Below are 24,105 nucleotides of genomic sequence, written 5' to 3' on the forward strand. Positions count from 1 at the left end.
AGTGATGCTGGTTGCGAGACATAGGTAGGGGACACAGAAAGGAAGGTCAAGTTCGATAATGGGCCTCCTGGCGACTTGTTTTGGTACTGCAAGTGAGCGTCAAAGCTTGCGCCAAAATTTTCCAGAAGTGCCAGGTTCATAATTTTTTAGTGGTGGATAGCTGTTGGGACTAGGAGTGAATGGTGTAATTTTGGGCCCCCTAGCAGCTTGTTTGGAACTGCAGTGGGTCTTATAGTTCGTAACTTTTAAGAAGGATAACTCCAGAGGAGATTGTTGGAGAGTTTTTGCTTTTGGTATGTAGTTACTTTGGGTGATAATGAACATAATGAGATGCAAGTTATATAAATCACTATCTATTTGATATAATTACTTAGGGGAACTTCTATATAGGTTAAAAATATACTTGTGACGGAGTCACCCGAAAGAACTTGAATCGGCCCATAGATGTCTAAAAATAGAGAAAAAGTAGGTCAAGACAGGCGGTCTTGACAAGCATAAAATTCTGATTGACCAGGGATGCTACCCGAGGTCATCTTTGGTCACAGTCCAAGGCCCCCTAAAATCAATACTATTCGGCCAGGCAGGTCAGTTTGGCGGTAGAGTCTGATTTTAACAAAACACTATGAAAGTTGTGCTGGAAAGTATCACAACATTGTACCTCATTTCCTTGTCACCAGTTCGCCGAGAAGGTTAAGTGGTTTTTTGGGGGGCATTTGTGGGTTTGTGAGGAACACACGTTCATGCAGTCATTTGCTATTGGGGTAGGTACTATTTAGTAATACATGATAAGACGTTAAAGTCTTAATAAAGGCATGATTATTTGGCGAAGAGATGTGTTCGTCGAACTCTAGTTCAAAGATGTTGTTGCCTTTTTCCCCTGTCCTTCAGATAAAGTGAAAGATTGGGGCAAGGTGGTTCTTGCTTATGAACCTGTCTGGGCCATCGGGACAGGCAAGGTGGCAACCCCTCAACAGGTGAGACATGGTGAAAATGTTAAGAAATAAATATACACTTCCCAACATATGTCAATGAATAGTTTTACTCTCCGTCACCTGTATCGTAACTTAAAAGTAAGGATACAGGTGACAGGGATTGGATTGCCAACAAAAGTTGCTTGATTACAAGTACACAATTAACTGGTGATGATCCTTATTTGCATCTTCTTGCCCGCTTGGGCTAAATGCATAGTTTGTGTCTTTATTTTCATAACAAAACAGCCTATGGCATATAGCAATCATACTTAAACTACTGTCTAAGACTAAGAGAGGACTGCCTTAGATGTCGAACTTGGAATTGTCTTGTTTTGAGTAAGTACAATGTTTTGGTCATGATGGGATTTGCTGACGAAGTATGTTTTTAAGGTTCTGGAGTAGTGTGCTTTTTGGTGTGTAGCTGTATGTTAATGATGCCATGAGAAACTTTTGCATTGTTTTTAGTTGTTTGTAATGGTCAGATATTTTGTGAAAAGTTTTGCATTGTTGTTGTGATGACCTTTCCAGGCCCAGGAGGTCCACGCCAGTCTGCGTACCTGGCTATCTGAGAACGTGTCTCCTGCAGTAGCTAACTCACTCCGCATCATCTATGGAGGTAACTGGTCTATTTTTTCCCAAACATTAAAGAAATAGATTTATTGACACATTGAAAAGTACATCTACAGCATAAAGGAAGATACAATGACTTAGCAATACATAGCTGCATGTAGCAAAGTTATAGCAATAGCAACAATGACATAGCAATACATGTAACAAAGTTTGTCATAAATGTCTGTGTAACTGATGCTTTACACATTGGTGTAACGCACCAGCTTTGCAGGCATGTCGTACCACAGCAGATGGGTATATTACACTGAATGACATGTCAAACCAATTTCCATGGTCAAACCTAACCTTTGCTCATCTTGCAGCAAGCACTTTTTAAAGCTTAATAGAATACTATACTTGGTGGCAACAACATACTCTAGGGATAATTCTAGGGATGCAATTAGATTAAAAAAATACTCATAGGTGGAAACTCAAACTCCCTATGAAAATGCAGGACACTTGCAATCATGCATATTTTTCTTGTCCTAGGTTCGGTGTCGGCCAGTAACTGCAAAGAACTCGCCACCCAGGGTGACATTGATGGCTTCCTCGTGGGCGGAGCCTCCCTGAAGCCAGACTTTGTTAAAATTATCAATGCACGCAAAGCTTGAGGGTAGCAAGAAATTTTTGTTGCAGAACAGAAACTGCATTCATGACTATAACCTACAGAATAAGCAAGTCAAATAGTGCACTAGTGTAGGACATTGGTGGTGCTTAGATGTTGTTGGTTGTATTGTGGTCCCTACGCAGTATAAAGACATGCTGGACACAAAGGTATGGATTAAACTGTTAAATGTGAGGTTTCCCCATTATTCTGCTGATTCTGAGATCTTTAATACTGTATGTTGAAACAAGAAGGATTGTGAAGTACCTGAGGTACATGGTAAATATGAAATATATGCTTTTCAAGAAGAAGAAACTGCTGGAGACATAAAAAATTAAGAAACAAACAAACGAAAAGAAATTGATTATGCATTTGTAGTTTATTGTCCCTGTCTGGGCTGAAGCAACGCTATCATTTTAAATTATATATTTGTAGTGGGTTAAGGGACTGAATCTGTCATGAAGTTTAGTTTGGCACTGTGAGCAATAAATGTTTTGATGGTCATGTTGTAGATGCTTCGACACTGTTTGATAACAATTCACAGAGAACCATATATGGAATACAGGACTAGAGGCTAAAGTGTTACTGGTACATACAACTCAGACACAATTTATACAATCTTTTTTGCCTATAAACGTTAACTGTCATACCTTTCATCTCTTACTGTATTTAAAGCAACTTTGATTCACTTGAGATTGACAGTTGTATTGATCGACTCATAAAATCATTCTTTTATGTAAGAGAAAACTAGAAATTTCTTGGAGGAAATGCACCTAAAAATCTTGCAGATTCCAATATATACATTGACATTAGTAATCAGTATTATTGACATTGCAAGGAAAACAGTACAAAATGAGCATGTTACATTGCTGGTATGTACATCAGGCAAACAAGAAGACATGCACAGTACATACATTAACATATCAAAAATATTACACATAACATTAACTTTAGTTTACATAACATTGCATTTGCTTTTTCCAGCTTCCTTTGGTTTTGTACCAGACATCTCTCTCTCTTTACTTGTCTCAACTACCTCAGCCTTTTCTTTCATGGATTCGTCCCCTTCAGGATCAATGTCACTTCTAACTGCAGACATTTCATATCTACTGTCTGCTATATTTCTATTTGTCTGACCCTCAGTTCCCTTGTGAAACAGTTCAGGTGTGCTTGTCTCTAGTGGATCATCACTCTGTGAGTACTGTGCAGACCTTTTATAACTGCTTTCTTTATGAGGTGGTATTGACTGAGATGAAGACACAAAATTAGATGAAGAAATGCTAGTTTGCATAAGAGTATGACGTATTGGCTCATGCACATGTATATTTTGATGGCTGGAGTCAACCCCATGACATTGTTTCAGTATTTTTACACCTTTACTACTGAATCTATTGGAGCTGACATTTACATGAATCCGACTTTCCATTCTCTTCACAGTATCAACTACAAGCTGAGCAACAGCATCAGTCATCTTATTGCCATGCAAGTCTATCCAATGTACCCTTGGGAGGAAACTTATCTTTCCCATCAATACTGTACCACCCCTATCAGAGATGCCATTGGAAGAGAGGCCAAGACGCTCCAGTGACCTCATGCAGTGGAAACCCTCTGCAATCGCAATACACCCATCATCTGACAACTTGTTATAACCCAGATCAAGGTGTTTTAAGCAGGTCAAGTAGCCAACGTGAGCTGGAAATGATTTTGCACCAGATACAGAAATGTTGTTATAACGAAGGGTTAAACGTTCGATTGAACTCATCTTGTGGAAAGCTTCAGTGATCAAAATGCATCCATCATTTGACAACTCGTTGTAACTAAGATCGAGGTCCTTTAGACATTCTAAGTGATGAAGACTCCTTGCAAGTGCTTGCTTTGTCCCAACATCTGACATTTTTACACGCAATCGTAGTCTTTGTAGCTTTCTAAGTGCATTGAAATGCTTCACAGCATGAGAAAGAGCCTTTCCTTGTTCATGGTAATCCTTACCAATCTCAAGCTCCATTAAACTAGGTAGCTTAAGAAACAGCTTTCCTATTGCTACACCCATTGCATCATTCCATTCAGCCTGAAGTACAGTTATGTTGAGTTTGGTCAACTGCCATGAGCCCTTAATCCTGTCACACATGGCTTCCAGTTCAGTAGCAGTTACAAAATTGCACTTGTTCAACTCTAGGTCCTGCAAGCAGGGAAGACATGTCAAGCTGGGCATTAACATAGTTGTTGCACTAGTAGTGAGTTTGGATGTACTGGAGTATTTGGTACTTGGGGAAATGTGGCCAACAAGATCACCCTGAACATAATTCCAATGACTAAGTTCCAGGTAAGTGAGCGAAACCATGAGCTTCATAGCTTGTGTCAGCTGGAGCATCTGAGTGCTGTTGATTGTGCCTGATGGAAACATTCTGATCCATAACTTCTTAAAAGAGATTTTGCACCTGAGTGGTCCCTTAAGTTTACTTCCTGCTTTTTTCACTGCAAATAACAGAGGGATACACTGCAGGAGTAACAGAATGAACTTTCTGTCAGAGACGTCAGACCACAAATTACTGAACAGCGAAACAGACTCTTTATCTGGTTCATCTTCCAATTCTCTAAAGATCATTGACTCCTCTTTTTTCAGTTTGCTTCGATCACAAAGTCGGACTGACTGAACCACATTAGACTGGTTGATAAACTTGATAGCTGCTGAAGTGAACAACAGGGAGAGGACACTCTCTGAAGAAACATCTAAAACACTTCCGTCAAAGATAGATTCAATACACGGATACAAATTCTGTACATGATTTGTTTCTGCCAATGCTATCAAAGAAGTCTCTACCCTCTCAAATGGACTATTAAACACACCACTGTTTGCCAAAGCTGACAGAAAGTCACCACCCCTGTCACTTAAAAGCCCACTCACGAAGAAACAAACAAGTGGCATCCTGCCTGCATTCTGTACCAGTTGGTTAAGTACAGCCATGTCTGTCATTCTGTCTAAAGCATTCTTGATGTACAGTGCTACACAGTAGTCATGTAGGAACGTGTTAACAAAAGTGTACCTTTTAGTTTCAGTCAATGTGACTAGGCCAAAGACTGCAGAGTCAAAACCCTTTCTTTCATCTGCATTGAGATCTATTTCTCTGCAGTTGCCTTGCACAATGCTGTCCAGCCCGTTTGATCCTAACAATATCAATGATTCAGTTATCTTTTCAGATAAAGAGACATGTTCTTGTTCCAAATTGCTGCCAGTTTGTCTTCCAAAATGATTGCATAGAGAATACTGCAAGAGCTCTGTGAGGGTTTGGGGGAATGTGTGATTTCTCTCTAACCAATAGGTAATGATATGTGGCCAGAAGAAAGGGATCAATACAACAAGTTCTACTACAGGATCTCTCCATGCACTGTCTAACAGTGTTTTAACCTGCTCTGTGTCATCAGGTAGATACTCTTCCGCAAAGGTTTCCCAGGTGGTAGCTCTCACTCCAGGGGTCACAGTCAGACTCTGAAACTTCTGGACTGTCTGTGCCATTTCTGTAAGGTATCAAAATGGTGTAATGTTATTGCTAGGAGTATGTACCTTTTGTCATTATACATCATTGATTTGTCGACTTTTTATACCCTTTTGGGCTGGAGGAAGGATTAATTAATGAACCTTCCTCCGTGACAGAGGTAGTAGTCCACATCTCTCACAGCTATTTTCTATACTCACTATACTCAGGTAACATTCAAGTACTTTAAATACCTCCTCCTTTGAAATATTCTGTCCACTGCCAGTACTGCTCTTCCAGCATGATGACCCGCACCGCCAAGTCTTCCCCGGCAAGTGTTCGCATCTCATCAGTGATGAGACAGTCGGTGAAGTTACTACTGAGCTGTCCAGACTTAAAGTCGCCCCAGAACTTGTCTAAAGTTGTCATATTTTGAGGAACTAAGTGAAGAATAGCGCAGCCTATCTTGACGTCAACAATGTGTAAACCTGATTGATAATTACTGACCAACATGTCTTTTGTCATGCTTTCTATCGTTTCCTTCGGAAGAAGACCTTCTGCTTCCTTGAGTAATTCTAGCTGCTTTTTCACCACATGCCCTCGCTTTTCCCAACGACTTATGGCTATTTCTAACTGCTTTTCCTTTTCATTCTTAATTTGATCGTCCACCCCCTGTTCGCCACTTGGCCCTGCAGCATGCATGTCTTGACGATTGAAACTGGTTTCGTCGTCTGAGGAGCTGGGATCACTTGATGGAAAAGGTGTCAAAGTCAAAAGCGTTTGGATCGCTGCAAAGAGAAAGAAAAAAACAATGCTAATAAAACAGTTTTAAGACGACATATCGTCATGAGTGTCGTTGTTGACAGTAAAAGTCACATGGTCTTCTCGGTGATTCTTGATAATGACGTATACCTTGGATTTCAATGTCAACGTTAGCATATCGATCCAGATTACTTATTCAAACTTTATTTGGATGTCTTTGCTATAATTTAAATCCAATCTATTTGTTTAAACCCCGTTACAAACCTGCAGGTGGAGGTGTGCTACATCTCAATGTAGAGAGTCGCTGAACGACTTCTGCAGCGATGTTTGTCAGCTCGTCAGTAACATCATCTCTCTGTACACGCCTTGCACTCATCTGTTTCAGTGTGGGAGAGTATTTACCGACTAACTCACTAAACGCCTTGAAGCTGTCCTCGTTAGCATCGACCCAAATGGGGAATATCCGTTTGTTATTTTTCAGACACGTTTCAAACTCCAGTCTAGGCCAGTAGGGTTTGTTCAGGAATGCTGTACTGACGACAACAACAACAAGTTCCAAACTTTGACTCGATAAGGTAGAAATTATTCTGTCCCTAATAACTTCACCCGGCTTGATGGAAACGTCATCGAAAAATACGTCCTTCTCCGCCAACCCTTCTTGTTGTAGCGTGGCGACTAAAGGGCGGACAAACGATTCTTTGTCTTCGCCTGCGTGGATGATGAATACACGGGGCGCTGTGGAAAGGATGAAAATATATGAACTATCAATGGCGTAAAAAAAAGAAGTCAATGGCGTCAAAAATATTTGTTAAAATTTCCGAAGATCGAATCAAGCAATCCAGACCTACGTGTGCGAGAAAGGGGCATGTTAGCTTATTGCACACAATGATGAAGATGAGAACACCCATTCTTTGTTTACTTCGAAGTATGAAATGTGATAAGTCCAAGCTGAACATGATAACGTCTTAGATACTGTTGTACATACCTTCAGGTGGTCCCTGCTGGCCTTCATCCTTCAGTATCCGCGCTAAATGCGGATAACGGTGCTTCAGAGCCTCTCGAAACACAGCAAATGCAGTCGGTCCTCTGGTAGGAAGAATGTCTAACAAGGCTTTAGCTTGGTCTTCACGAGTTTGCTGATTTTCAATCAGGTCAAGGTTCTCACCATTCAGAGTTCCGCTGTCCAAAAGGCGCCGCCGAATGTCCCTGAACCGCAGATCACTTGTTATCTCTAGCCGATTGGCAAGAAGGAGGGCTCGGTGCCTTTCCTCCATGATTTCCTGTATTTTGCAATGTCTGTAACTCGTGAACACTTAGTGCTTTTCTTCTTTCATCATGCGAGCACTAGCAATAGTTGATCAGACATTCGTCGTTAAAACGAACGGCTTAGGAACTTGAATTTGCTATGCCAATCATTATCGTCACTCGTACAGACCTACAGTACAAGGAAACATAATCATGAGGTTTAATTCTTGTTCATATTTTGCTTGTTTAATTTGTCTGATTGTTTATCCACCTTTAATTTAGTTGCATTTCCCTTCATCCTTTCTCTGTTACATCACTGCCAAGTGCATTAGTGCACAAGTTGACATTGTATCGATCACATTTGTACGCAATAGTGACAATACATTAGTACTAGACGGACAATACGACAACCGTTTCGGTCGGTATTCGCGACGAGCCTGGGTACGGAAAGTGTTGCAACATGCATAAGTGGAAGAAGCCTTCATCAGGACTACGGTCTTTGCCATTACGGTACAGGCTTTCCTAAACAATCTGTAAACGGTTTCTATCGATGTCAATGGCTGTATATGATATGCTAGCATACGAGTGTTATAGGGACTCATCGATGGAACTTCAATTCTACTTCCGCATTACCCCGCCGTACATAATAGTCAATCATACATTAGTGAAAGGAATCAGCCAGATATTTCTATGACCTAATGTCACCATGATAAACAGAGGTCTGGATAGGATAGAACTTTCATACCTTGGTGTTGTCTGACTTACATCGAAAAGAAGTTACGCAGACCAACCAAATCTTTACCTTTACCTGGCGTAACGGCGTAACGGGAGAAAAGGTGAAACCCCGCATCAAAATGAGGCTGTATGGAGTTTATTGACCCTATCCCATAGGACTACGCGCGGACCACGGCTAGTCAGGTTCTTTCAGCACAGCATCCTTGGCCAATTTGTCCCTTTAGATTAGAGGTAACGAAAGTCAGTGTTCAATGAACTCAATCATTTTAGCCTGAGTTAATCGCGCTTCTTAGGCCCGTCCTACATTGCCGCGCCCATCATTGCCGCGGGGAGGAGGCTACAAGCTTCGGATAGCGGAGTTTGCGTTACACAGACTAAATCATTTTAAACCACAGAAAGATAAGGGAGCGTGAGCAGTAGAAACTAGTACATGTTGTTTCGTGGAGAAACTTTATTTGATAAAGATCTGCAAAGTTTAACTACGGTGAGACTTAAACTGTTTTTTTTTAATTCCATTTAAATTCAAGACTAGAAAGACACATTACATGCAATACAATGCTAAAGGGTAATTAAAACATAACAGTCTGCTAGTTTAGAGACCATTTATTACCCCTCCTGCTCCATTAAACTGTATTTCGTTTCGTTTTATTGTTTCTAAACATTTCCATCCACTTGAGATGGACATTTTTGTAATGTTCTAAAGATGGTCTGAAAAAAACTTCAACTTTCTTCGATAAAAACTAAAAACTTGATACTTAATTGGAAGAAGTGCATGTTTTAGATTTATGATCTAAATAGCGTTTCTCAACTTCAACCTGTCATCCCCTCTATCGAGTGGGAATGGTATAGCCCAGCTGCATTCCGACAATGCCTTTTTCGCCTTAGCGGTCCATAGCTATTAAACATAGGTCTTTCCCATTGCATTCTGATGCCTACAGGGTTTGTTTATCGTCATCTTAAAGCTAATCAACAACCTTCGTGACGCAGTTATGTGAGTGATCCAAAAAGGCATGTTTTACACGTTCCTTGTCCTGGCTGCTCTGGGATCGAACACTGTCCTTGGGTTCTCGTACACAACAAGTAAGTCTGCAATGTTTTGATTTGCTACCCTCCCCAACAATCGCAGCCATTTTGCCATTCTATAAATAATTTGCCTTCTATAAAATGTTATCTGAGGTTACGACGCATATATGTCGTAGCTTTCATAGCTACTACCTACATCCAGAACGTTAGAACGGCCATACATATTATGCTCATGGTAACATCTGTTTTTCTTTGGAACCAGTTGATGAAGTTGCAAGATCTGCATGTAAATTAACATCTGGCGTATCCAGTGCGCGCAGTTTTACATGAGGCCTCAGCAAGTAAATGTTATGGATGACATCGATGCAGATTGCAAGACAGGGCGAAAAACAAGATGGGTAAAAAAAAATGGACGCCATAAACGTTCAATAATTAAAGCGACAAAACATAGTCTAAACATCACAGCCAACCAACAAGTCTTTCATTTCCGTATTCAAGGGTGCACACAGTGTCAGTGTGATAGACTGGTATCATTTGGCAAGTTGACAACTACAGTCATGGCTACCACATTGGGGCCACTATGACTATTGAACTAGTTTCACTTCTACAACTGCAGACATGGCTACACGTTTCTCGGCAGTATCACTTCTATAAGTGAAATCAAGGTTGCCACACTAGCTACCCTGTAGTTTCCCATTTTGGTACTTTCTTCTCATGTTCACCATCTCCGTAAGGGAAATTCCATCTTTGTTCGCATTGATGATGTTATCCATAGAATTTATTTGCTGTGGCCTAAGAAGCAAACGTTTTTCCTTGCACTGCTACATGGTCATGGTCACGATCTTTTTGTTTTGCTTTTATAGACGACTGAATGGTCATTATTTTGACTGACCTTGCGTTATCTTGCGCATTTTATATAGGGGTAAAATTTTCGGTATGCCAAGTTCGGAGTAATAGGACACATGCAAAAGTCAAGGCACACTTCAACCTCCAGTGTGACGAAACAGTTCTCATTTCCTATCTTTCCTCTTACGTCCGGAGTTCCATGTACGTTTCCTGTAATGTTTTGTCTTCCTGATCTGTTGACCAAACATGAAATCCCTTATTCTAGTTTACATGAAGGAGAATTGTGGCAGCACGGCATCGCTGGGAAGTGCAGGGTATATCGAGTGGGACCGGGATGGCAGAAGCTATGACCACCGCGCCGACTGTTCCGTCATTCTGAAGACGGGCAGTACGAGTGAACGGATAGCATTGCAGGTAAGAATTGTTTGTATATTAAACAAGCACCAAATGTGATTATTAAACTCCAAGTAGAGGTTTGGGTGGAAGTTTGGGGCGATTAACCGATTCTATGTATTGTATGTATATGTTTTTTGTTTTGCTTGACGAGAACGATGCATTTTTCACAAACATTTATGTCTGTGTTTGTTTTGGTAAAATATCATTTAGCTATTGTCACAAATAGATTGACGTTACGTATGGTTTTCCGTAATGCTCGGATACTTCACAAAGTTGAGTCTAGTCTGGGGTGAAAACATAACATAAGAACTAAACCTTCCTTTTTTATTCTATAGTTCATCGATATTGACATAGAAGAAAACGGTCAGCATTCCTGTTATGACTATCTCTACCTGTACGAGGGCGCTGTGACCAGTTTTGACGGCACCACTCCCAACAAGGAAATCTGCAACTCTCAACTCATTGTGGCCTACACTTCCTCAACCTCTGTAATCACGCTACGCCTTGTAACAGACAGTTCCACCAGAGGGTCCTTCAAGATACTGTATACTACTTACATGAACGCTGTCCACGGCACAGGTATGGTTCGTCTTTCATTGAATCGTGTTGATGTTTTCTACATGTCCAGAGCTTCGCTGTAAAGACATGCCATACTCAGTAAAAGCTCTGCCTGTTTTGCCACCCTTGCCCCTTCCCAGGCTGCTACAGTAGCTGGTTCCTGTGCTCCAACTACCGCTGTATCCACTCGGAGCTGAAATGTGACCGGATGGATAATTGCGGGGACGCCAGTGACGAGCTCGAGTCTGCTGGGTGTCGTACAGGTACATGGATCTGTCAGGGTAACGTTACAGATCTGCAGAATCGCCGATTCTAACGGTAGAGTCTGATGTCCCGATCAGACTGTCTGTCGACATGACGTGCTAGATAGGTCCAGTACTTGATAAATCCTACATTTCAAGTCAATCCTTATATTATGTAAGAAACTAGGTCCATAGCCAGCATCAAGATCTATTAGTCTATACTCAGCTTCGTGTGGCCATTTGGTCCCACTCCGCTAGTAGACCACACTCTATTTCCGCACGTTACGAATTGAGTAATAACGTTAAATGAAGGAAATTCTGATATGGACTAGAAATAGTACTGCGAGTTGTCTATGTACATTTTAGCATCTGCGATATATACATGGTGATTTCGCACATGGCTACAGGGTCCTACAGGTAACATGTGCAATTGGCCTTCGAGAAAAAATGATTACTTTACAGTTTTTTATCGACGATATAGTGAAATACACGTAGAAACAAAATTAGCCTTTCGCCATCCTCCTTTAAATAAGATGACGGAAAACATTCGGCCAACGTTAACAGATGGCACGTGTTTTTCGGAGTCCCAACATTTTTTACCTATCTTTCAGGTGACTCTCTCGATCGCTGCGCAAACGGAGTTAGTGTACACGGCGGGCGTGTGCACATGTGTAACGGTGTAGCGGAATGTTCGGACGGAAGCGATGAGTGGACCAACTCCTGGGCCTTGTGTCCTACTCGTGAGTAAAGTACTATGTCGATATTACCACACATGAACACTCCAAACACTGCATTACCCTCGGGTATCTTGTCGTAAAAAGATGACAATACCTATACTTGTTCAATTCTTTACACTACCAATCTGTCTGTTGTTATTTATAGCGAATATTTCTCAATTGTACATGTTATTTTTTATTTATCTTATATATATAATCACACTTGTATTCAGATAAGTATTAGCTTAGTTAAGTGGAGGAGGGCCTCAAGCCAAGCAGACTCTCCCCTCCTCCGGTACTTTTATTTACCTTTTTTGTACTTTGTTGTAATTTGTTATTTATGCACAATGCCACAAACAAACAAACTTTTACCTGTCCTTTAGAGGAGATGCACGGTAGCTGCGGCTCGTTGGTGACGCTCCAGCCAGGCACGTCCGGTTACATCATGTACAGCCGGTACGTGCCGTACAGCCGAGGGACGGACTGCACCGTCCAGTACAACACACAGAGTGGCTACGTCATACGTCTGCTGAGTTGGGACGTCAGCGGGATGGACTACCACTGCTACGGCACTCTATTCGTTAGTTGAAGATTATATTTTAGCGTGGAATAATGCAAAAATGTACTCTCTAAGCAGAAATTAGGCTCCGACTTGTTTGGGGCGTCTTTATGCGTTACTATCAGGATTTCTGCTGGCTTTTGTCCACCACTCTCCAATCCCTTGGCTGCAAAATGTACACAATTGTAAAGCAACTATGACGTGTTGAAGTGATGAGGTACACATCGATTTTACATTGATACAAATAGCACTCAGCATTTGCGGAAGAGTATGTAAGTTAAGCACATACATCAGTGGACTTGCCCGCTGCTGTAGTGATTGCACAAATGTTGTGTGGCCCAGGTCTTCGGAAACGGAGATGGGTGCCGCCCTATGCCATATCCTGGTCCGGGAAGGACTTTAATATGACTTTTGACATTGAAGAGCCACATGAAGAATAGCTGTCATAGATAGAAAATTGAATTGTGGTCAAGGTCAAAGTGTTGTTTTTTTTTGCTTTCCAGCTCTGCGATGGCATCACGGGTAGCTGTGACTCATGGGAAAGTGACTTCAGTGTCTGCTCCACTTCAACAGACGACACCTCTTACGTCACTTCCGGAGAGGAGCTCACGATTCGATTGGCCTCGGACTGGTCTAAATCCGGGAACTTTGAGATATTTTACAAAATCGAGCAGGGAGGTGAGTCAGGGGTCTCTCTCTCAGTTCCGTTTTCATTACCGTAATGTGAACAAAAAGTCATTTGCAAAACACAAATAACTGAGAAAAAAATTTGGTTTAAACTTACCGGCAGTGGTCTATCTTTTGCTCTACTCTATACTACTCCACTCTACCTACCCTACTCTACTGTACCTACTCTACCCTACTCTAAGCTACTCTACTCTGCCCTACTCTACGCTTCTCTACGTTACTCTACGCTACTCCGCTCTACTCTACTCTACGCTACGCTACTCTACTCTACTCTCTCTCTCTCTCTCTAGCTACTCTACTCTATCCTACTCTACTCTATCCTACTCTACTCTACTCTACTCTACTCTACTCTACTCTACTCTACTCTACTCTACTCTACTCTACTCTACTCTACTCTACTCTACTCTACCTTACTCTAACTCTATTCTACTTTATCCGATGCTCGGCTAAACTTTTTTTATTTATATCTCCAGGTACCTCTGGCAGCAGCACCGTTGTGACAGTAGTAGTGATGATTGTAGCGGTTATCCTAGTGATCGGCTGTCTGGTATACTGTTGCGGTAAAAAGAGCCGGAGCTCGAGTGGTGACGATGATATAGTGGAAGGTGAAACGGTCCAATGGCCGGGTGAAACCCCAAGAGACAACATTCACTTGCACCCCACAACTGTGGTCCACACTGACAGACCGCGCTCCGTGGGAACACCCACCATCGAGCGCGTCCCACCACAACCAAGTCCCCGTCAATACTCGTATCCATCCGCTCCTCCACAGCCAGAGAACAGTCCAGTACCCCCCTCGGTAAGGGTAGAACCCCCTACCCCTTCGACATCGACAGGAGAGCCCCCCACCCCACCGCCCTCGTATGACCAGGCGCTGTGGATGCCAACAGAACCACCAGCATCGGCACGGCAATCTTGATAAAACTGTATCATGCAGTTTTATCAAGAACTATCATACCTTTATACCATCATTGACATGATCACCAATTAAGGGTATGTTATTATACCACTGGGATCACCGGCAAAATGTCCATGAAACACACTGACCTCATCAATTTTTACTACACGCTACATTGTAGCTTTGATAAGAAAACTCCTTTGGTTTGTTGCTCTGACGCTTGATATTTGCTTAGACTTAATATTTAAAAAAGCATGTTTTATCTGTTCCAAATGTGTGATTTCTTAATAAAGATATGGTTTCAAACCAATTCAAGAGCGATCTATATTTGAAAGAATGCTGAATGGGAATAGTCAGACACGTTGTCTGGAGGGTCGATGGTACATGTAATGTCGTAGTGCACTGCCCACTTATTTTACGAACAATTGCCTTCTTCTGTGCAGCGCAATAAAAGTGTGATGTGCCGCGAAGTTTCAAGTTACGTCGCTGATGTAAAGAAACACCCGACTGCTGTTAAAAATCAACGCCCTTTTGGCTTTCTCCTACATGTAATACAACACACCACATTCATAGCCCAAATACCGCGAATTCGTGAAACATCTTATTTGGCTTGTACTGTTCTCCTGCAGTTTGTATCTATCTCGCTAAGCGTCCGCATGAGTCTACCCGTACCCAAGTACCCATCGACATCACGGGGTCAAAGGGAAACATCGGAAGGTACATCGAAGGTTCATCCCGACCAACGCAGTGTTACAGATTCCACAGCAGGGTGTGCGTCGTGAGTTTTGCAACCGTCTTTCTACTTAAATCCGTATATATAGGGTCGTCAAACGTGTAATTTAGAGAGAGCAGAGCGTAAGATTCCAGAAGCCTTGCAGTGGAGCAAGAGACGCCTGGCATCTGTCAACGTGCGGTTTAGAACATCACAAGACGTGTACGACCAAGAATGTTTTTCACATTGACGATTCTGGTGACACTCTGTGACAGTGTTCTCGGTGATGGCTACATGTTTACAGGTAACGTTTGTATTTCTGAATCTGTGCTTCATCTCAAACATTGGGAGGACTATAATGCCCCTCCCCAGGCCCCAGTCTTGTGTTTACGTTAGGCTATTTTTGTAAGGACGGCATATCCCAGCTGTACAATGTGTATATTACAGGCCCATGGAATGTAAAAATCATATAGCTATTATTTTACAGAATCATTAACCAGTCAGGTCTCATCCAACAGTGTTCTCGCCAGACCTTTTCAGGCCCCCTATGCTGTGATTTGGATACCCTATGCTGTGATTTTGGCCCTTACGAGTGTTTCAACCAGCAAAGGGGACTTTTCTATTGCTTAGTAACAAGGGTAGGAAAAATGCATGCTTTAGTCAACTTAATTTGGCCCTCAATATGCAGCAAAATGTTTCTAAGTTAGAAACATTTTGCTGCATATTGAGGGCCAAATTAGTAAGGGTTATTAATTAAAAAAGGCACACCCCTACAATGCTCATACCTGAATCTCTTAACTATATGGCTTAGCTAAACTAAGATACCCCTATTGTGTGAAAAAATCCATGTGAGAACACTGATGTATAAATAACGACAGCCTGGATTACGGTTCCTGGAAAATGAAAATGTCAGGGAAACTAACAGCAGGGTCACTGACCTCAAATGGACAGGTGAGAACATTCTCCTCAAAATCCCGGTGAGAACACTGATGTCTAAATAACGACAGTCTGCATTACGATACCTGGAAAATGTCAGGGAAACTGACAGCAGGGTCATTGACCTCAAATGGACAGGTCCCAAACCAAACCTCAAACCCATTACAGTTTACAGTATTGTTTCGGGGCTAACTGTCTTTGCACTTGGAATGCACCATAACTAGAATGTATGCTACCAAATACAAATACGCTTTATAGCTAAACAATAAAAGTATAATGTATAAAAGTATACTTTTTCACAGGTTCGCGATGAGCGAAACATGTTCTGTTTTTGCTTCCGTCTATGGGCGCCGCCATGTTGAATTTTGACGTAGTCATCAGTGGTCAATGGCCTGTAGAATTCTCATATCACTGTAGTAGTACTTCTGAGTTATCACCACGACCTGTACTTACCTTGTAAGAACATAAAAGTTCAATAAAGTGCATTCATTTATTCCTTCCCTTTCCTTCCTTTACTCATTCATTCACTCACTCACTCATTCACTGTTTCCCTTTGCCACAGAGGAAATGTATGACAAATGCTGGACGGAGGTGTACTTGTCAGCCGACAGGGCGGGCTATATCACATACCACCGGGCCGGGCCGTATCCGCCCTACAAAGAGTGTGCCGTCAACTACTACACAGACTCGGGCTACGTCATCAGTTTGGAGGCATTTAACTTGACCGGCATGCCTAGTGACTGTTCCGATTACATATTTGTACGTCATATAATGTTAATGGTTCGATAGACTGAATTGAATTAATGGTAAAAATATTTGCAAACGCTGCCTTTGGATTTCGTATTTGTCGTTTGTGTTTGCGTATGGTATTCTGTTCAGAAACTTTCAAACTGAATTTTGTCTCATAACATTATAGCTTATGGATTCTTTCAATACGAAATTCGTATTTCATGAACAGATTCATATCGTTGTGTGGTTCTGTTAGATAATGTTTTGTACTGTCGCGTTTTATGTAGTTTAGCATTTTATGTAGTTTGTGTCTTTTCCGCTAGGCGTGCAATGAGAAGGATTTCCTGTGCGACACAGACAGCAGTTCGGTGCACTACTGTTGGAGAGGAGTTCACTACAGTCATGACGTGTCCTGGGGACAGAGCATCACAATCCGCCTGTTCTCGGACCACTCCACACAGGGGGTCTACAGTATCGAGTACAGAGTGGAAGAAGGTCAGTTTGCTTAAGATTAAAGAGTAAAAACTTTAACTTCAATATATCATTATGTATGTCGGTCAGTTTGTTTGTGTTGGTGTGTGTTCAAGTTTGTTCCTGGTCTGAGTTGTGACTGGAGACTGACAGGATATATGCAAAAGTTGAGTTGGCCTGCATCTGAATTTCTTACAACTTGTTGAAATTTGGCACAACTCGAGGCCACGAGGATGGCATGTGCCCGACAGCGGAGCATGTATTGTGTGAAATGGGCGTGTTGTCAAGAAATTTATTTAACAAAAAAGATCACTCACCGAAGTATGACATCTTCGATTTCTTCTTTCATTTTGTAGGAATGTGGCAACATGGAAACACTTAACTATACATTTTGATTGTATTCATCTTTCCCGTTTCAGCTAAAACAGACAGCGACACCATCGTCTATATTGTAGTGGGTGTGATCGCCGCAGTGTGTGTCGTTGTCGGCATCATCTGCAAATGCTGTAGAAACGACGATGACGATCTCCCGCCTTTAAATATTCCCCCAGTTACTACAAGAAGCCCAAATGCTTCCATGCTCAGGAACGCTCGCCCGTTAATACCAGAAAGAAATTCAACGGAATTTGTCAGTCCTCCAGGACTTGTTTACATCCCGCCAGCAGGATATCCCTCCGCGCCTGCCCCAGGTAACCTTCAGTGGTATGACCTTCAGGAACGAAGCAGAGCGCCGCTTCCACCGGCTGGTCTTGGACAGGAGCCACCGCCACCTCCGTACGATGAAGCACTACAGATGCCAAGGAAACAACCTACAACGTCATAGGACGTGCATACAACATTGTCATTGAGGACAGACATTGACTGCCAACTAATCTTTTTTCTGATAAAAAGTCACAATCGCCTGCACCTTAGTCTCACAGAAGTGGCAAGAGAGTAAGGATAGATAAACTTTCTTCAAAGACTTCGAAACTACCCCCCCCCCCCCATAAAATAAAAGCCAGCACCGCTTGAAGTCTGCGGAGGCGGCTTAGGCCCAATTTACACTTGTACAGATTCAAGAAACAAGTGTAAATTGGGCCTTATGATAGAGAACTCTTGAATAGTAGAGATAGCACGGGACACGCGTACGTTTGATTTTTTCTACAACTTTGGCTATCTCGTCTTTTTTTTCTTTGTACTATTCTTCAAGTGTACGTCAATAAACTTTTAACTACTGGCACGCTGCTGTTCACAATCCATTGACTCGCTGTATTATTAGTCATTGCATGGTAAGGATCAATTGTCTAAAACGGGGCTAATCAATTCCGAAAACTGGACTTGTTAGAGAGAATACTTCCATCTCCTTCTCCTACATTTGTTATCAGAATAAATAACACAGGCTTCCCATTTAAATTTAATCATCGACTTCCATAAGTCAAGAAAAAGTTGTCGTTTGTCGATATGGACCACCAAACGCAGAGTATGGTAGATCCATTGAATGTAGACATGGGTTAAATAGAAATCATTTCATTTGGGCACCACACTGTTCTTTGCGTCCCTTTCTTCGCAATTGTTACCGACAAATCCTGTGACAAATAAGGACAGATACCAAACGTGTCATCTCCGACACAAACCGATCTAACGTCCGACAGGTTGTGCGGCTTCCTTTGTTCTCACGAAACGGGGTTGACCATTTCTTATTTGGGTGAAGGTGTGGTTCGCTATCAGCAGCAAATTGGAACCAAAGTTCTTAATTGTAGCTGTAAAACCACGCAAGGAAAGTAATATCTGGGTCTTACAGTGCAGAAAATTTGCCTTTCTGTACAAGTTTATCCAAGCACAACTATCGTTACGTTTCATGTACGATCGCACCCCATTGAGTACTGGACTGAAGGAATCGAAGAGCAGCAGGTGGAGTTACGAAAGGACCGGTCGCCGTCTGTGTGTCTGTAGTTCCAGCTTTCCTTCTTTATTTCTACCAGAAGGTTTGATAGGTATTAGAAGTGATATCTACGGTACACAGGGCCATGGCTGGCGTGTGGACGACAATTGTTTTGCTGACAATCGTCCAGTGGCAGTGGACACTCGCAGGTGAGTAGTCGCCATGTTTGTTCAGACAACTCGTGTCAACACACCGTGCTGCCATGGTTACTTACAGGTAGTCCTGGAATTCGTTATGTTTCCCAGTCCTATTGGAAGTATTTTTGACCTTGACTGACACCTGTATGGCAGGAATATCTCTGGGTAGTCTCCACCTGTTAGAACACAGTGTGGTATGCATGTAGTCAGTTCAATTGTCTACACATCATGTCATAAGATTTGTTTGTATAGATGCTCCTCCAACACACACGCACCTTGTGTGAAAGGTAGAAAAGCTCGCACTTTGTTCGGTAGTGATTATATGAATAAATGTAGTTTCCTTGATTTGGAAATGCTAGCTACAATACACAGGTGTTTTCAAAAGCTCTCAGGCCATTTTTGGCGTACTGGCTACTGTCCTGATCACCAAGCTATAGTAACCAGGGCCGCTGACAAAAGAATTAGGACACCGTCTAGTCTTCAATATCTATACTATTCCTGTCAGTTATCAGGAGGCCGGCTGTAAAAAAAATCATGCTCGAGCACTTTGATGCCAATAACTGCATTTATCTGAAGTGTGTTCGCCGTGGTTTCGATAACTTTTGCTTCATTTTACAAACGTTGTGATTAACCTGCATTCGGGGCTTTTACTTCGTAACCAATGGGACATAATTCTTAGTGACTGATTCGGGTCAGTTGTTTTTGTCATTTTCCTTCCATACATTGCTGCTAACAACGTATAGTATATATACAACTGTAGGTGTATATCAACAGTAACAACAGTTACGTTGCTTCACCATCAAATCTTTGTCTATAAAACCTTCTTTGCTGCTACTGAAATAAAGGTAGTTAAGCCAATGCACTGGCTGGAAGGACAAAGCTTTAAGGCTAGCAACCTGGTAAACAGTCATACAACAGTCTAATCGAGTTTTCTTCCATATGATGGTGTACATTGTCTGCTCACGCGCAGAAAGAAAGACTTCCTTTGTCCGTGACCAAAAGGGGTGATTTAAGTATCCAGGGTAGCTTATCATGTTCCGCACTTTTTAATCTTTGAAAAGTTATTCCTTGTCGCGGTTTAGCTTTCGTTGCTGGTGTTAGTTAGCCCGCAGGGTACCACCAGTGAAGCGTAATCATGTGTCTTTCTCCAGTTGCTTACTACATACATACATAAATAATTCATCCGGTTTTACACCGGTGAGGCACAGTCCAAAGCACAAGTTTTCCAGAATGATCTGTCCTTCATGGCAGACACTAAACTTGACCCTGACAGTCCAATGTCTCTTTCTATCATTGTCTTTAAGGTAATGTACGGTCGGCCAACTCTGCGCCTTCCTTCTGGCAGCCAGTCCATTAGTCTCCCTGCAGGCTCATACCCACGAACCACGTGCCCTGCCAGGGCGAGTCGGCGCTGCCTCACCACAGATGAAATGGCTGGGAGTGGGCCGTATAGTTGCTTGTTGGTTAAACAGTCTCTCCATGAAACATTATATACCTTTCTCAACATTTTCGTATAAGTACCATCCAATTTTTTGCTCTGGGCTGCTGTCATAGTCCATGACTCACAACTATACAGTAGAATGGACTCAGTACATGCTTTAAACACTTTGGTTTTTGTGTGCTTTCTGATGGGTGCTTTCCATATCTTTTGTAAGGAATGGAGAGAACTCCAGGCTTGAGCAATCCTACATTCCATATCCTTCTCAGAATTGGTATAGCCACCTAAGTACTTAAAGTCTACTACACGCTCGATTTCAGAACCGTCGGAAGTAGTTAGTTGCTGGGAAGATGATGGGTTTATATGCATGTATTTTGTTTTTGACGGGTTCAAATATAAGCCGATGGCCTGACATGCCACTTCTACTTTGTCTAACAGTTGCTTACTAAAACCATTTAATGCTTAGCATAGCACAGTCGCAGATGTCTTCAGTGCTTTGTACAAGATGGTTTGAAAGAGACACAGTATTTGGCCACGGAGAATATAAATTTCTATAAGATTATTGTCTTTCCTATCTGTGGCTCATTCGGAACCATAAGCTACGTTCGTTTTACAGAAACATTAGCTTTACTTGCCAATCACAGTCCCTTTAAGCAAAGAAAGAGAGAACCTTGGTGATACGGTAGGAAACGTTAATGTTCAGCGTCAGTGTTTCCAGCAAGACCCAACATGAACAATTTAAGACAGCTGTTAACAAAGTTCTTTTAAACTATAATTCCCAGAGCTAGTTTTCACTGCATATGTATATGTATGTATATATGGGCTGATGTAAACGCTTTTTGGCTGTATATATGAGCTGATGTAAACGTTTACTGGATCACAATAATGTTCTTAATGTTCGAGGCTACTGTAATGTAAATGTGACGTATGATTGCTTTTCTTTGTATTGTATGGACCGCATATCATCAGTAATGATGTAAATATTCAGGCTCTTTTGTACTGATTAAAAAAGGTATTTCTCTCATATTCTTGTCGCCGTGTTGTTGACATCGTATTTGCTATTCCTTAAAATATATATATACGTATATTGCGTTTAATGTAAAAAAATGTCTATTATTAAAGGCATCCGTATGGCAGTTTACGTACAGTCCAAACGTACAAAACAACCTTTTAAAACTGCCACCTACCGATTGTTTCCACACAGTGCCTGACGGGTACGAGGGTTGCTACACGGACAACATTTTCGTTCGGGTCTTTCCGCACGAGGAGAAATGGGACTTTCTGCTGACTAACGCTCGGTGTGTGACCCACTGTAGGAACAATGGATACGCTTACGCAGGTAGACATGTATTCTAAAGTGTAAGCAAATGCATATTTGTACGAGAGAGGGGGAGAAACGGACAGAATGCGCTCGTCAGTGTTTCTCTCTTTCTCTCTCTCTCTCTCCCTCTCGTCTCCCTCTCGCTCTCTCTGTGCTCACGTGTTTGTTTGTGTGAGAGAGGCGAGGGGGATCCGGAGAGACAGAGAATGCATCCGGAGAGACAGAGAATGCACTCGGGTATCTCTCTCTCTCTCTCTTTCTTAGAGAGGGGGAGAGACAGAGAATGCGCTCGGGTATCTCTCTCTTTCTGTGTGTGTGTGTGTGTGTGTGTGTGTGTGTGTGTGACACAGAGAAAACGAGTGTGCTCGGTGTGTGTGTGTGTGTGCCTGTGTGAGTGTGTTTGCGCATGTGTTTATGTATGTATGCATGTATGTATGTAACGCTATGTATGTATGTGTATGTGCGTGTGCTTGTGCATGTGCGTTTGTCCTTATCAGTTAGATTCAACATTTTCTTTTCCTGCCAGGAACCCAGTTCGCGTTGCAGTGTTTCTGCGGGACAGAGCAGAACTTCCAGAACCTGGGGGCCGCCCTGAGCGACTCGGAGTGCAACTCCGACTGCTCCGGGAACAATGCCGAGAAGTGTGGCGGGAGTCTCAAGCTGTCTGTGTACGAAGTAGTGGGTGCGCATTGTCTCTTACTCTTAGTCAATTTTTGTCTTTATGTGACACATGAATGAACTTGTCGTTGATCTGCGATATATGAATCTATCTAAGATGCATGGAAATGAAATGGTAAAATTACAGTAACAAAAGTGGAGACGACACTTAAATACAAATATTGAACTTTGCAAAACTTCTCAAACCCTTAAACTTTTACAGCTTATACTTACGAAGTTGATACTTTGTGAAAAGCTTTCGTGATACTCTACGGTTCAAAATGACCCGCGCGTCATTGAAAATTAAAATCCGGAAATTATTTCTTAAAATCTGGAAATTATGTTGCTTTGTCCCATACGCCATTGCTGTACCCGATGATTTTTTTCATAGTTTGATCAACTGCTTCAACTGTTTTTTTGGCTATAGATCCAGCATCGTCCGGTGGTTTGGGAATCGGAGCCATCATTGGGATCGTGGTCGGGGTGATCATCCTCCTCACCGTGATGTTCATCATCATTTGTGTCGTGGCCTGTCAGAGCAAGCCGTCCAGCAGGGTGACGGCCACGGGCGTGTCTGTAGGAGGAAACACCGTGGTCAACACCACACACATGGGCGGTAACACCGTGGTCATGGGCACCAACATGATGTACCCCGGCAACGGAGTCGTCGTGCAGCAGGGCGGGATGTACCCCATGCGGATTCAACAGCCCGCCCCTTACCAGCAACCCATGCAGCCTCAGCAGCCTCCACCCTATCCACCACCGCAACCTCAGCAGCCTCCGGGTTACCCGCAACCTAACCAGCCTCAGCAGCAATCCAGCCAAATCCCCCCTCCTCCAGCCTACGACGAACCTGCCAAACCATCCGATGGCCAGCTCTACTCTCAGTAGACTCTACACTACTGATATAGACTACATCATCACTATTTCCCCTTTTCCAGTTGAGTCCATCCTCGCGGTGTTAATCTGACTCTAAAATACCAGCTCTGGATTAGAACTCCAATACAAGAATTTTGCGTTCTAGCAACATGTTAAAAGTTATCCAGAGGCACATTGTATGGTAACACAAGCCATATATCTTGCAAAAGTCCAACCTCTGAAAACATCCGTTCTCCTTGTCCACAGCATCTTCTTGTCTTAGTGGATGCCATCGTCAGAATTCAGAATCAACATCTAGCATATGGCAATCGTTAGGGTTGACGAATAGCTTTTTGTATCTAAGATATTCTTTTTGGGTTGTTTTATGTGAAATCTACTAACACAGATACAAAGACAGACATTGACATGTTCGGTATAAATCCTGTCACTGTCTATACAATGAAAAGCCAATGACTAGCCTGACTAGCCCCGACTAAAGGGTTCTATTTTGTGTATATATATATGATGCATTGTGTTGCTACTGTAGTAGGGGATAGGCAATTGTATATATATTGTACATTTTACATGAATTTGGTGACTT

General features: G+C 42.2%; 6 protein-coding genes across 11 annotated transcripts in view; 4 read left to right on the top strand and 2 right to left on the bottom strand.

Annotated features, from left to right (window-relative positions):
- Positions 1 to 2,693, top strand: part of LOC118430375 (triosephosphate isomerase-like) — a 9,365-nt gene extending 6,672 nt beyond the window's left edge. For both annotated transcript variants that reach the window (XM_035841226.1, XM_035841227.1), the window contains exons 6-8: positions 889 to 974; positions 1,500 to 1,587; positions 2,070 to 2,693. In XM_035841226.1, coding sequence (XP_035697119.1) covers positions 889 to 974; positions 1,500 to 1,587; positions 2,070 to 2,191 — 296 coding nt within the window. In that variant the 3' untranslated portion in view covers positions 2,192 to 2,693. The remainder of the gene's footprint in view (positions 1 to 888; positions 975 to 1,499; positions 1,588 to 2,069) is intronic.
- A 149-nt stretch (positions 2,694 to 2,842) lies between these two features.
- Positions 2,843 to 6,633, bottom strand: LOC118430310. Its single transcript, XM_035841076.1, has 2 exons — positions 5,912 to 6,633; positions 2,843 to 5,700 (listed from the first exon to the last, which is right to left on the bottom strand). The coding sequence occupies exons 1-2, from the start codon at positions 6,357 to 6,359 to the stop codon at positions 3,140 to 3,142; spliced, it is 3,009 nt and encodes a 1,002-aa protein (XP_035696969.1). The 5' UTR covers positions 6,360 to 6,633; the 3' UTR covers positions 2,843 to 3,139.
- Positions 6,634 to 6,675: 42 nt separating this feature from the next.
- LOC118430147 (NAD(+) hydrolase PdTIR-like) lies at positions 6,676 to 7,838 on the bottom strand. The gene is made up of 2 exons (XM_035840856.1): positions 7,405 to 7,838; positions 6,676 to 7,154 (listed from the first exon to the last, which is right to left on the bottom strand). The coding sequence occupies exons 1-2, from the start codon at positions 7,691 to 7,693 to the stop codon at positions 6,676 to 6,678; spliced, it is 768 nt and encodes a 255-aa protein (XP_035696749.1). The 5' UTR covers positions 7,694 to 7,838.
- A 1,423-nt stretch (positions 7,839 to 9,261) lies between these two features.
- Positions 9,262 to 14,634, top strand: LOC118430336. Of its 2 annotated transcripts, none has more exons than XM_035841164.1 (8): positions 9,262 to 9,479; positions 10,534 to 10,682; positions 11,000 to 11,243; positions 11,363 to 11,485; positions 12,076 to 12,204; positions 12,564 to 12,760; positions 13,243 to 13,417; positions 13,900 to 14,634. In XM_035841164.1, exons 1-8 carry the CDS (start codon positions 9,410 to 9,412, stop codon positions 14,343 to 14,345), a joined length of 1,533 nt encoding a protein of 510 aa, XP_035697057.1. In that variant the 5' UTR covers positions 9,262 to 9,409; the 3' UTR covers positions 14,346 to 14,634. The 2 variants fall into 2 exon arrangements, with proteins under 2 accessions (XP_035697057.1, XP_035697058.1); XM_035841165.1 differs by lacking the exon at positions 9,262 to 9,479 and adding an exon at positions 9,948 to 10,087.
- A 366-nt stretch (positions 14,635 to 15,000) lies between these two features.
- On the top strand, positions 15,001 to 18,389 carry LOC118430365. Its single transcript, XM_035841210.1, has 4 exons — positions 15,001 to 15,340; positions 16,535 to 16,731; positions 17,025 to 17,196; positions 17,592 to 18,389. The coding sequence occupies exons 1-4, from the start codon at positions 15,271 to 15,273 to the stop codon at positions 17,993 to 17,995; spliced, it is 843 nt and encodes a 280-aa protein (XP_035697103.1). The 5' UTR covers positions 15,001 to 15,270; the 3' UTR covers positions 17,996 to 18,389.
- A 444-nt stretch (positions 18,390 to 18,833) lies between these two features.
- On the top strand, positions 18,834 to 23,638 carry LOC118430366 (protein shisa-5-like). Of its 4 annotated transcripts, none has more exons than XM_035841211.1 (5): positions 18,838 to 19,242; positions 19,384 to 19,388; positions 21,863 to 22,007; positions 22,516 to 22,671; positions 23,068 to 23,638. In XM_035841211.1, exons 1-5 carry the CDS (start codon positions 19,179 to 19,181, stop codon positions 23,535 to 23,537), a joined length of 840 nt encoding a protein of 279 aa, XP_035697104.1. In that variant the 5' UTR covers positions 18,838 to 19,178; the 3' UTR covers positions 23,538 to 23,638. The 4 variants fall into 4 exon arrangements, with proteins under 4 accessions (XP_035697106.1, XP_035697107.1, XP_035697104.1 ...); XM_035841212.1 differs by having other exon boundaries at positions 18,843 to 19,242; positions 23,074 to 23,638; XM_035841213.1 differs by lacking the exon at positions 19,384 to 19,388 and having other exon boundaries at positions 18,834 to 19,242; positions 21,873 to 22,007.
- Positions 23,639 to 24,105: the final 467 nt, after the last annotated feature.

Source organism: Branchiostoma floridae, chromosome 14 (genome assembly GCF_000003815.2).
Source record: "Branchiostoma floridae strain S238N-H82 chromosome 14, Bfl_VNyyK, whole genome shotgun sequence".
NCBI lineage: Eukaryota > Metazoa > Chordata > Leptocardii > Amphioxiformes > Branchiostomatidae > Branchiostoma > Branchiostoma floridae.